The following is a 13,606-nucleotide window of genomic DNA, read 5'->3' as shown; positions in this document are numbered from 1 at the left end:
GGCCTGGAGGAAGGGCGAGGACACAATGAACTGAATTAGGTTTTAAATTCACACGTTCCTTTGAACAGGTCAACTCTTTCCTTTTTAGTTATTTCTCCTTTCATATTTAAGCTTTTCTCCTTCAGAAAAGTCAGGTGACTAGATTAAGCTACTGTCTTAGTCGCTGACAAACATCTTAAAAACTCCAAAACAGGAGCAAATTGCAGCACAGAGATAATAAATGCTAAATTCTGGAGATCTGTGTATTTGCATCATTGTTACTTAGTGATTATGCAAATGAGATCCATAATCCAAGGAAGGGAATTGCATTAGGATCATTAGTAAACTGAACAATATTCATATACTTGGAACGATTTTTATTTTACATCTAGATGTCTAATAATCTTTTTTTTCCTTCAGTCTGCCCTTCATGTGCTGTGTGGCATTGTATGTTTAACTGATAACTGCCCTCTCCCTCAAAAGCATACCTTTGTCCAGGAAATTTTAATAGACTAAAGCTTTGATTTTTCCAATGGAACCTAAAGTTGTATATGTTGATTCTCAAATCTCTCCACTTGTTTCTTATATTAAGATTTCTCTTGAAGTGGTCACTCCACTGGCATCCATTCCAAATTAAGTCTTCACACTCAGGTTTGACTAAATGCAACTTTATAAGCTGTTGAAAGAATTATTTTGTCAAACAGATGCTAGCTAGTTCCAAAAGGTTTCACAAGTCAGTTTTAACTTTTAAAATTAAATCCTTTTTATTTTATTTTTAAACACTCTAAGTGACCCAAGATCCCCTTATATAAATAATCCTTGTTCTCAAAGACCAAGATTAGGATATACCTAGCGTAATCACTATGTTACTCTATTACAACAAAAGCATATTTACTGCTAGCAATGAAATAAAAATATTGGTACCTTGATTGTTAAGCTGAAGTACTTAATTTATCCCCTTCTTCAACTTCACAATTAATCCCCTCTAAAACTATTTAATCTCTTACTACTACAACACTCCCTATTCAGTGTCTATAATAAACCAAACGTTCTTCCAGACTCTGCAAGTGTTGAGAAAATGGTTAAACATGATGGTGAAAGGTGTAAAGTCGTTTTGATGGGTATAATTTAAACTAACCCAGGAAACACAGAACCTCACATCTTTGGAGTTTTTCTTTCTTTTTGGGGGGAGAGGGGGAGTATTTCAGATTTCTTATTGCTAAAGAATCACAGAACAGCTGGGGTTGGAAGATATCTCCTGAGATTGCACAGTCCAACCACAGTCAGCTAGAGTAGATTGTCCACATCAGGACACATCAGCTCAGGCTGTTAATATCTACAAGGATGGAGATTCCACAATCTGAGTGTTTTTAAGAGTGTTGTAGGATGGTGGTGGTATTTGCTTCTTTTAAAAGTTCACTTAGGTAGTTTTAAGTCATTGGCTTATTGCAATTCTGTAGAGAATGACTGGTAGTAGTAAACTTAATGAACATAGGGTCCTTTTAAGAGGAAAAAGTCTGAATAAAATCCAATTAAAGTTCCCATTGAAAGAGATCCTAAAAATCCCTCTGAACAGTTACTAGCAAAATGGACCAAGCTCATGTAATAAATCAGTAAAGAAGCCGACTGTATTTTCAAAATACAACATTTCAGCACATGAAGACTTACTAGTCTCCAGATTGGACAGAAATTCAGTGAACATTATCAAAGCAAAATACTCCCTAAAAAAAGCCCACAGTTAAGTGGAATTGACAGCACCACCCTGTGAAGAACCACATATACTCATTATCTATTCCAAAAGTTCTCATGTCTTTTTTTTTTTTAAAGCATTAGATGGTTCTAAAATCATAAGCAAAAGCATATTAACATGTTTTTACATGAACAGTTTGATTTTATTATCATTTTCTGCTACTGTCCTTTAAAATGGTTACTAGGTTAAGATAGATCTACATCGAGGAAGGACATACTGTTCGCTACCTAAGAAGCAACTGAGCATGCTGGGGGAGGGAGGGCATGACAGAAAGGACTGAGGAAGTTTCAGAAAGGAGGCTACAGCTCAAGCAAGAGACTGAGAAAACAGTTGCAACGACTAAACATCCATCCAGGCCATGTAAAAAAAAAAAAAAAAAAAAAAAAAAATCAAAAATGCTTCTGAAGAGCCGGAGAAACCTATGATGAGCCAGAAAACAATGGAGTAACTGAAGCAAAGCAAGGACCCAGGCCCGACCTAAATGCTCTAATTAACAAGCTAGTTTCCATGCCTTATATTCAGTAAAACTTGGCTTTTGAGATAGCAAAAACTTCTGGGAGCTCATTGTAACAAAAGGCTTAGTAAGATCTCAACAGTTTGGCCAACTTGTGTGCTCAGTAATACTGAAACTCTAGAGCTTCATAGAAACAAAAAATCTTAAAGGTATCAGAAAGCACTTTGTTGCCAGACAGTAAAAAAAAAAAAAAGCCAAAATCTTTGAAAAAGCTCTTTCACTTTGCATTGCAGCACCTGGTTGGAATTCATCATGAAAGACTGTCTGAAAACGCACTCCACCCCAACAATGCCTCATTCCTACAGATCATCTAAACAGGATTTAATTCTGCAGTTGTTCTTATGCTGGATATATACTTAGGGACTAGACAAGAGACGCTCCTTGTCCCTTAACTCCCTCAAGCCAGCACTTCAAGAAGGTGCACCAGCTTAAGGAAAAGAGCAGGAAAGGAACAGGAAAAGAAAGTTGCCCAAGTCGGAGAGCAAGGCCTTGGTACAGCCAACAGCATTTGCAGCTGGAGAGAATGCAGCAATGCAAAAAGGCTGGATAAAAAACAAGAGCAAAGACAGAAGGACACACAGTAAAATGGAATGGAACACTTGAGCAAAGCACAGGACAAGCACTGGAAACCCATTGGTCCTGAACATCTATCTTCATTTAAGCAAGAAATGGAATTCCTTAGCAAATGATCTCTCTCATGTCCTCTTGAGTGCTTGATCCAAGTGGTAAAGAAGGTCGTTCATTACTTCTTCAGCTGGAATTTTTAGTGCCATCTACCAGTTCAAATTCAGCTAACAACTCAAACTGCAAAGACATGTATTTCAAAATAAAAAAATTGTTCTATAGAACCCTACTATTTCTTCAGACTATTTTAAATAGGAAGCTACTTCATTGTACCTAATCACATATAAAGTGAGAAAATAAAAATACCTACTGTTTACAATTCAAGCCAGAAAGTTTACAAATAAAAATGAGGAAGTACAGAACTGAATCAAGCAGAAGACTGGAGTCAGAAACATGTCATCAGAACTGTTTTAAGCTCCAATTCTCCACCTCAAAATAGGCACATGGTACCATCTAAACATGTACTGAGAGTAGACTGAAGTGAAATAGATTTTCAACTATAAATTAAGAGGCAGTACACATACAACTAATCCTGACATGCCAGAAACCAAGTTGAAAGAAACACTGGGCTGTAGAAAGCTCTTCTGCAGTATGCTAATACTCCAATAATTTTTTTCATATAGTGCCAGTGACATGTGGCAAACCAACAGCATATGATGTATTTTAGAAGCAACAACATTTAAAATCATAGCACAAATAATTGCATATAAAAATTTATTGTTTGGTTTGTTTTTTTTTTTTTAAACACAGGCTTGAAATACATACAACTTAGCTAATTTAGTTAATGTTTGAGCAGAGCTGTCTAGAAAATAGGTGATATCACAGAATTAAAGGTTGTACCACATTTTTTCCCATCATAGCAAACTGGATTAATAGCCATGTGCATACAATAGCAATAAAATCATGTCTGCAGATGCTCTCTAGAAGTTCTGTGTTTGGCAGCTTACTTTCAAATATCTTAAGCTTTCTAGTTTTGGTGAGATCATAGGTACAGTTTAAGAGTACATTTATAGAATCCACCGCCCCTTAAGGGAATTTAAAAATCCAGGCCTAGTTTTCACGATTGTTTCACCTACTGAATAGATCTATGCAAGAACATTGCCATTTTTATTCATTGAGTTTGTATCTATAGCTATTACCTAGTACAAAATTAAATAAAAAAACCCAGAAATCATTCTTTCCAAGTGAAGTGAGTTGGAAGGAGCAAAGTTTGCACAAGTAAGTATTTGCAAGGACACTTGCATCTTATTCAAGACCCAAAGACTGACAGGAAGAGCTTTTAGTTCACTGATCACTGAACTCAAATCTGTTTGCTCATATAGTCCTTGACCCAGACAGTTACTTATGTATGTGGCTAGTATTAAGAATGGAACTTGTCTCAATGAAGTTCATGGGATTATTCATACCATTAAGAACTAGGCATATACTTTAAATGTGCTTAAATATCTTGCTAAATTGAATGCTAACAGTCTTCAGGAAGAGAAACTGCAACAAAAATATTATATCAGAAATGACTTTTAGCTTAATGAGATGGCACTCCTCCAGTGGAGTAACTATACACTGAAATATGGAAAGCTAATTACTTTGATTTAAGCTTTTGACATACAATGCTGTCTAAAACCAGCGTGCTGTTCCTCCTAAAGAAGCCTTTAAGCTACAGTGATACAACCAAAACCATATAGATGCACATGACAGGTGAATAATATTTTCCATTTTTAAAGTGCAGATTTTCATTTACAGTGTGACAACGTTCCAAAGTAAGCATTTCCAGACAATAGCCTATTTCTTTCACACATATTCATTCTTATGTCGCTCCACTGCAGTATTTTCTAATACTAAACAAACAGAGATGAAATTATAGTAGCTAAATTGTGTACACTTCTTTCTTAATTTAAAGAGAATGCTAAAATAAAAGGAGTTTTTAATTAGTTTCAATCAGTAACATAAGTGCTTTATTTTGCAAAACACTAGAACCACAATTACTACCACCTGTCTGTAAACCATAAACTTAAGAAGGCAATCAGATAACCACTTGATTTTAGAATCCATTTAGAAGAACTCCTGACATGAAAAAAGGCAGAAAAGAAAATTTCAGAGTGGGAAAACATTTCAGCAAAAGTTCTAATTTTTAAACTTAAATGCTTATTTTAGAATAATGAAATCCGTAGTTTTAGGAGGCATAGCTTCTTACAACAAAGTGTTTATGGCTGTTATCTCTGAAGGAAGACCTCAGATATTTTATCTTTACTTTCTGCACAATGTTTCCATGTTGCTTCTAATCAATTTTAGGGATAAAATTGCATACCAAAGGTCAAACCCGACAAATCCTGTCATTATCAAGATAGCTTTTGTGGTTTCTTCAACTGCAACGATGCTTGCTTCACCAGCTTTTGTTGTTTTCCTGTTGCCTGGGCTTCCTGAATGGCACAACAAATCCTCTGTAAAGCAACATATTGAAAGAAAGAAAATTAAAGCACACAATCTGCAGTTTTCTTCCATAAGGTGCTACTAAAAATAGCTAATTCAACAAACATTAAAACCTACATACGCACTGGCTAGTTTAAGTTAGATACATTGCTTCTGATTCACATGCACAATATTCAACCCAGAAAAAGTTTCAGTGATATTGTCAATCTACTCTGATTTTTCCAAGTAGTAACATTAATGATGTTATTCACACTTAACTAGATAAACCTTCCTCAGGCAGCACCCCAATACAAGTGATCTAATTTTAAACAGATGAGCAAATGACATTTCCAATACTATAAGCTCTGGAGGCTTTCAAAGTCAGGCCATTTAAAGATCCAGCATTAAACTCACGTCCAATCAGCCTACCCAGCTGGGAACTACAGCCTGTACTATTAACACACACACACTGTAAAACAGCGGTTAGCATTTAAATAGCCATTTCATGTAAGTAATACTCACTACCACAAATGTAAGGATGCAATCCTTCTGTCTTTGATGGATTTTCAATATTATGGGATCAAAGGTCTCTTAAATAAATATACTGATCAAGTACCGCAACATACTAGATCCATTAATTGGCACGTGTCAACTCTTGACATCCTCTGTTCCTGTTACTACACATTATTTTTAGCGAAAGTTTAAATGCCATAAGAATAAGGTCTTTTGAGGAAAATTTAGTATCAGATCAAATTAAGCTATTTTTTCTCTTCTAAAACGGATAGAAAAGTATCAAGAGCCTACAACTACTAGCTAGATTCAGTCTGAGGTAAGAGCCTCAGAAGAGAGCTACGTTCAGGCCAAACAACCAAGAGGTCTGCATTATCATTATCTAGAAATAAGAGAATCATTTACGATAATTAAAAGAAGACATAAATGGCAGCAGGCACTTTTGAAAATATTTACAATGAAAAGCACTCTCAAACTGGATAGTTAGTTGAAATCCAGAAACAGATAACTTAAAATAGAACCTAACAATAATTCTAAAATTAGAAACAACTTAACTAAACAAAGCAGTGCAACTAAACCAGTCATTTTTATTGAATTCCTGAATACAAACAATCTAATAGTTTAGAAAAACCCCAGGTCTCAACTGTCTAACCTTAAACATATTGTACTTTATGCATAAAATGTGTATACATAATATTAACACAGTGATGTATCTCTAGTCTGAGAAAATTAATGTCAATGTGATATGCATAAATGCCTAGGGAAAAAACCAAACCAAACCAAAATGTACTGGGGTAGCTTGGATGGTCACTCTGATTTTACTTGAGTAATTCCAGCATTCAGTGAAAGCTGAAGTGTTTGAAACACTTGTGAGGGATTTTTTTATCCACAATTTCAATAAAAGTAAAAAACGCATTTATACAACAATGAATATTAAAGTGTAAGTTAAAAGCTGGATGGACAAATAACATGCATCAGGTGTACCTGAAGTATTTCAAACATTATGGATTTCTGATAACTCATGGAGGCCAGGGAAAGATTCAGAGGACTAAAGAACGACAAACCTAAAATGCTTGTTTGCTTTTTTAGGGGAGACAGAAAGAACAAGGAAGCTACAGATAACATTAACCTTATCTTAAAGACATTTGTTTCATGCACATGCAAAGGGCACCACAGAAGTCTTCACAGAAGTGCCAATTATTTGTGCAGCGTACTTCTTTGTGTGTCTTTCTATCAAATTGGTATAGTATTGGTTATCGAAGTGGGATCTATGCAAAGAATGGAGATGCAAAAAGAAGAGTAATCCTGAAACTCAACAGAAATCCACAGAAGGTAAATGGGTAGCATTGCACTTCAGGATGGAAAAATTTATTTTCAATGTATACATACCAGCACAAACACTACTAAAGGAACATGCAGTTAGGCAATAACAGAAAATCTAGCGTGGCCTGCGTGTTTTGTACAATGTTCCAGCTTTGGCCATGACACTAAGATACAGACAAGCTAAAAGGATCTAAATTAGTTAACCAAAAGTGTGATTTGGAAGACATGCTGTAAGAAAAAGCTGAAGGAACTTTTTCTTTAGACAAGGGACAGTAAAGAAATAATATAGACTCTTCCAGTAGATAAAAAAGTGCCTCAAAATGATAGCAAATTTTTTCTCCTTCCCAGTCTAACTCATTCTTTTAGAAGGCTCAATCACTTTAATAGAAGCAATTTGCCCCTATTCTGATTCTAGCTGCTGACTCGCCATTTACTGGAGCTACAAGTTCAAGTGTGCTTCCAAGATGCTGTGGATCTAATTGATTTCACTTTTGGTTATCAGGGAGAACTCCTCCTCTCTCATCATCTGATACAAAACCACAGTAAGAGACATGGTTTCCTAGGTAAATTTTTCTATTGTTGAAGTACCCTGGAATTTATACAAATTGTTAGTTCAGCTTATGTGAGTTAGCTATGAGACCCAACCATCCACAGAACAAAAGCTCCCAAAATAAATCAGCTTCTCCAGCATCAATATGAACAAACATTTAGAGATAAATGGTAGAAAACCCAGGTGCAGGGAGGGTGGGAGGTGGAAGGAATCTAAGTAACCCTTTTCACACAAGGAACACTTACTGGATTAGTCCAGTGATCTTGAAATAATGAGAAGGTAGCAGAATTCAGAGGTATGTTGAATCCTAGAGACTATAATGAACTTAACCTAGTACTTTAGGTATTTGAATTATTTTCCTTTAATGAGTTTTAATATACAAAACATAAGACTATGCAACTTCAACCTTAAATTATTATTGCATATACTCTCTTGAATGCTTTAGACTATCTTGTCTCATCATTCTCCTGGTTAAACTTGTTTTTCAACATGAAAGTATGGTAAACGGTCCTCAGGCACAGCAGCCTATTCTATAATGGGTCTCTGAACATTACCATCTTTTTTACGTGCTGAGTTTCAACAACTGTTAACAATATCAGAAGGAAAGAAGACGGAAGAAAAAAAAAAGAATATACCCTTGCTGTAGTTTCATCCTGAAGCTGAACTGTCTTTACACATTCATGACCTGTACTGTCCTTCCTTTGGAACATCCTTTGATCCTGTTGCCAGGGGGAACAAAAATGTACTTCAGGTGACTCACAGAACAAGAACCCAGAATCTGATACTTAAATGGCTTGAATGTCAACTTCAGGTTAGATTTCAATGTGGCCTCTGTCCAACCCAACTCATACTTTCAAGAAATCTTAAGTAAATCCTTCTCATAGTCCCATAGTTAGCAGTTAGAACCATATATAAGTTAAGAGCATGTTTGGACCTCTAAATAGTGCTAAATAAAAAAAAGTTTACATGCTTTTCTTACCAAAACAGTTATTTTTAAAACATTTGCTTCGTAGGAGGGACAGCGTATAAAGTCTTCAAATAAGTAATCCCACTCTGTTGTTAAATGGCCTAAGATTTCCACTTCTTTTACATACATCACTCTCCTGTTGAGAAGAAAAAAGTTAATACTCAATTTCTCCCTGGGACCAGAACTTTGCCAGAAAAACAAAACAAAATGAAGAAAAGAAATCTGTTTGAGAAGGCATTTTCTATGTGGATTAAAAGTATCCACTCAGTCACAGTGGAACCACATTTCCTTAATATATATTCTGAGATAATCACTTTGTCCTTAAGACTCATAGATGGTCTATGATATTGCATAGTACGCACAGGCCAACTTAATCAAAACCCAGCCAGCCTTCCAAATCCAAATACTTTGCTAGAATTGGATATTAGAGGGTCACCAGTTAATTCAAACCAGTTACTCAAAGCCAGACTCTACCACATGAAGGCAGTCAAACAGCTACATACTAGCTACACAGTGACACAATTACTACTAGACTGACAGATGATCAGTTGCTACTGTTTACAGTTGCTAGCTAGCTGCCCCTTCAATTACTTCAGAGCTCCAATGTCAGCTAGCACACTAAGACAAAAACAGGTGGCAGTTTTGAATGGAGTTAAACTAGAACTTTAATGCATGTGGAGAAGAATTGGGCTAAGGAGAAAAGTGCACATTTATCTGAAGCTGCAAACAACTAAATCACCTAACTATCATGAAAAGACTTCGTCAGTATCTTGAAAAAGCTTGTTTAGCTGCAGCATGAATTTTGAAGTGTGCTAGTCGTTACAAAACAAACATGGTGGGATGCCTCCTGTAGTCTCATTATGGATAAGCCTATCTCATACATTAAGGCAAGGTGGAAATTGGTGACATTTGAGATGTGGACATCATAATCCATGGGTTCCTTTTCATTATCTAAATGTACTTAGAAAGTTTTGAGTACTCAAACTGTGCATCCAAAGCTAGTAACATCTTGAATTCTAAAAATTGTCTGCTGAGTTTAATATTAATTTTCATACTCGTACAAAAACTTAAGACTCCATTTAGAGTATCCTTTAATTAACAAGATCGTAAACATGTGCATTATCAAAACATTGGTTTGACTGCAAACACTTATCACAAGCTAATTTGAAAAATTAGAAACAAAAAGGAAAAAAAGAATATTTCCCTCCAGTATGATGAAAGGATCACTGACCTCCGAGAAAACTGTCTTTCTAAATTAGTATCTAGTATTGACATCATTACCATATTACGTTTTCCATAAAGGAAACTAAATTATAGAAAAATCAAGAAGAAAATGGATAAGGAAAGTACATATGCAGAGAATCACAATCAGTTTAGACTTAGCCAGACGTCTAATCCCCAAGCCGAAACCAAGACAGGCCCTTAAAAAGCCTTCAAAACTTAATACCTATTGGTAACAATAAGGTTTGCTCTTCTGCCTCTTGGAAGTGCACAGTGGTATCGATAGCTCTCTTTTTCCAGCCTTCTGATGTGCAATTTCTGAAACAGAAATAGAAAATAATTTTTGGGCTGTAAAAAGAAAACTCAAAGTGCTGTTTTCAATTCAAAAGCCTTTTAAAAAGTTACCTCGTTGAACTGGTTCGTTAAAGGCAGGCTCTCACAGCATTCTCACTCCTGAAGCTGAATCGCTGAAAGGTCTGATCCGTTCCACTCAAAAGGTGGAACACTGACACTGCAGTATCAGACTATTTCTTCAGCTTTAATTTCCTTTCTATGCTAATAATTGTTTAGTAATGTTCATTTTGTTACACCCCATGCTGCAGATTGGATTCAAGAGTGAAAATCCTGCAGCAGTACCTTTAAAAGGCAGCAGCACATGACCCAGACCCTCAGAAATATACTACCAAGTTACAAATACTCAATGCACCTCAAGATCAGACTTCTGAAGCATTGAATGGACATGCCTATTCAACATCCAAAATAAGAAGGTATATGAAAGTGTAGATCAAATTACTCATCACGTTTCTGTTAGACAACTACAACTCAAGTGACAAACTGAATACAGAGGTTAAAAAAAGTTTCAAAATAAAGTACTGAAGTGCTTCCTAGCTATTTTTTTTTTCAGTTCTTCATTAGTTTTTTGATTACATATTTTTCAGATTTCCTACTCTGTACATGCTGTTTAACTGAAGTATAATATTTTCTACAGCACGTCACCAGGCTTACAATATTCCATCAACAACAAAAAGCAGCACGGAAGACAGTCTCGCAGTCATCCCTAAATCAAGCTCACAATAACACTGGCTTAAAGGCAACAAGATTCACAGAGCGACACATCAACGTATTTGTGGGAAATGGATACACATCAAAACATCATGTAGAAAAAGATAAAATTGTGAAATGAATAATGTATTACCAATGGGAACCCAACCTCAAACTGGCTATGAGAATAAATCTGTGCCAACTACTGGTTCTCCTGCTATGAATTTGTCAGAGAGCAGTCAATCTGTTTCTGTCCACCCTACTTTGCAGCCTGCTTGATTAAGTAATATAACACATTAACTATGTGTTACAGGTAAATGTACTTGTGTTACTAGTTTGAATGAATGTTAGTTTTCAGGACAGAAGTGGTCTACTAGAATTAAACACACGTTTTCTGTTGTAATCCTTGTAGCTGCAAGGTTGCTAGAATTCACATTCCAACTGTAATTACCACGTACATAGTAAATATGTAATTGTTACTAAAGAACCTTATCTGTACACAGGTTGTATTAAACGCAGAGATCATGAATTCTCTGGGTAGCAAACCTACCACAGTAACAGTGTCATATCACATACATCTTATCTAAAAAGCAACTACCAGCAGAACACTCCAAAGAGAAGCCCCTAAAATACCCATGCTTACCCTTCTCTTTGGGGAAGCCATACATTGTTACATTTAAAGATGAAAACTCTTAGCACAGAAAAACTGAAACAAAGAATAGACACATTGGGTTTAAAGCTAGTTCTGCATTTATTTTGGATTGCAAAGCTAAGCGTAGTTGTAATATGCAATACATACATTCCTGTACTTCAATCATCTCATGTCTCTGAACCTTCAAATCAAAGTGCCACTGACGTTGGAATTCTATGAAGTTATTCATAAGCAACTAGACGATGTTTAGAAGCCAGCAATACTGGTAATAGTAGAGCAGTTGGATTATATAGTCTCAACCTTGGAAACAAGTGTTGGAAAGAGTATGTGCATACCCAGAACTTTGCCCCAAGACTCTAGCCAGCGAAAGCATCTGGATTGCATTTATAGTCAAGAAGCTTCTAACAAACACAGGGCTCCAGCACAGTAGTCACAAAAGCCTGGTCAGGGTCACTAACCTAGTTACGTTCTCTGACAACGATGAGCTCTTTAAATATAAAGATTGCGATGGTCATCAATAGAGCATTTTACAGAAACTTGGATCACTACAGTCCTCCTAGGTCACATTTATTGCTAAGATGAAGAGCTTTCAACTATCACCACAGAGAAGTCAACTGAGATGCTGAAATTTAACCTATGGTACATGCATCTCAAACATCTACTTACCCTCTACCACCAAGAATGTTAAATCAGTGCAAAAAAAAAATCTTTACAAAATACACATTCTACTTGTAAATAACGTTTAATTAGTAAAAATTAGCAAAGACAGTTATATAGGCATAATGTCAATGCATGTTAGCTATGTACTCTCTAAGCCAACACAACCGCCTTTTTTATCATACAATCTGTTTTAATGGAAAATGTGCAGCTCCTGTGTAGGAACATGAGGAAACATAAGGAAGAATGAAGGCCATACATGCTCTGCCTGGATGCAGAATGCATGCACCTCAGATCAATGTTTAGCAAGTGCCTGCAACCGGATGCCACAAAATTGGTTTGATGTTCTTCACTGCAAAACAAGATGACCTTCAGTTCATTTTACAGCTGTTACTGTGGAATTCAGCCTCTGTATAGCAGTAAATTTCTCAAGTTGTTTCTGACAAACTAGTGAGAACAAATTAAGGAGGGAAGACTAAAAATTCAGTATGTTTTTAGTTAGCCCTTGTAAAGATACATTTCCTTCTTATTTCCATAGCTGGATCTATAAAACTGGTAAGATGACAACAGAAGCTAAACTTGACTCCACATTTTTCTGTCTATGATCAAGCACGCATGCTAAGAACTCTATACTGAGTAACCAAAATGGAAGGATCTTTTGTCAACTCAGCTTACATCAGAATCAAAGAAGCTTCAACATTTATTTATATTTGCATTTTATTTTAATATATTTAAAAGTTCAACAGATGTCTTAAAGCATCATCATACACTGCAACCAACCCCAAAAATCCTTTAAACTCAAGTGGATTAATATTCAAGAGTTTAAATCAACAGCATAGTGTTTTCCTGGATTTGCTTCCTAGTGATGTGACATTTTGAAAAACATTTTAATTCAGCGTTTTCCAGCAAACAAAAATATAGGCTCCACATCTTCTATAAAAAAATATCACTTTCTGACCATCTTAAAAATTTCTGAAACTGTGAAACATACATGAAAGGGAAAAAAATGCCAGAAAGACTGCTTATCTCAAAGTCTCTTCAAAACATAAGAAAGATGGCAACATATGCCTAAAATCATAATATGAACTCACATTTTATACCTGAACCATAGCTATTTTAAAAACAAGTAAAAATCAAAGAAATACAAAACCCACCGCCATGTAAGACTGAAATTCAAAGGCTGCAATCCATATTCTGAATCCTTTTGTTGGATATGCAGAAATGAGATGTGCCACATATTTAAACAGATTTATTCATAAGCATGTTCCTCTATTTAAACTCAAAGCTTTGGAGAGAAAGCCTGTTTCTCGTAACTTCAGAAACAATCCTGATAGTATTTTTAGATTTTACATGCAATATGTTACTAAAGTAAGAGTTCCCACTGAGCTCTGTGCCTAAGAGATGCAGTATTT

The 13,606-nt window shown here is 35.7% G+C and overlaps 1 protein-coding gene across 1 annotated transcript in view; it reads right to left on the bottom strand.

Annotated features, from left to right (window-relative positions):
* Positions 1 to 3,572: 3,572 nt before the first annotated feature.
* The window catches only part of VPS13C (vacuolar protein sorting 13 homolog C), a 102,248-nt gene continuing 92,214 nt past the window's right edge, over positions 3,573 to 13,606 (bottom strand). Inside the window, exons 82-85 of the mRNA XM_050903681.1 lie at positions 10,071 to 10,162; positions 8,636 to 8,759; positions 8,292 to 8,375; positions 3,573 to 5,305 (exon numbers count right to left, since the gene is read on the bottom strand). Coding sequence (XP_050759638.1) covers positions 5,204 to 5,305; positions 8,292 to 8,375; positions 8,636 to 8,759; positions 10,071 to 10,162 — 402 coding nt within the window. The 3' untranslated portion in view covers positions 3,573 to 5,203. The remainder of the gene's footprint in view (positions 5,306 to 8,291; positions 8,376 to 8,635; positions 8,760 to 10,070; positions 10,163 to 13,606) is intronic.

This window comes from Gymnogyps californianus, chromosome 11 (genome assembly GCF_018139145.2).
Source record: "Gymnogyps californianus isolate 813 chromosome 11, ASM1813914v2, whole genome shotgun sequence".
Lineage (NCBI taxonomy): Eukaryota > Metazoa > Chordata > Aves > Accipitriformes > Cathartidae > Gymnogyps > Gymnogyps californianus.
This window is presented reverse-complemented; position numbering and strand designations above follow the sequence as displayed.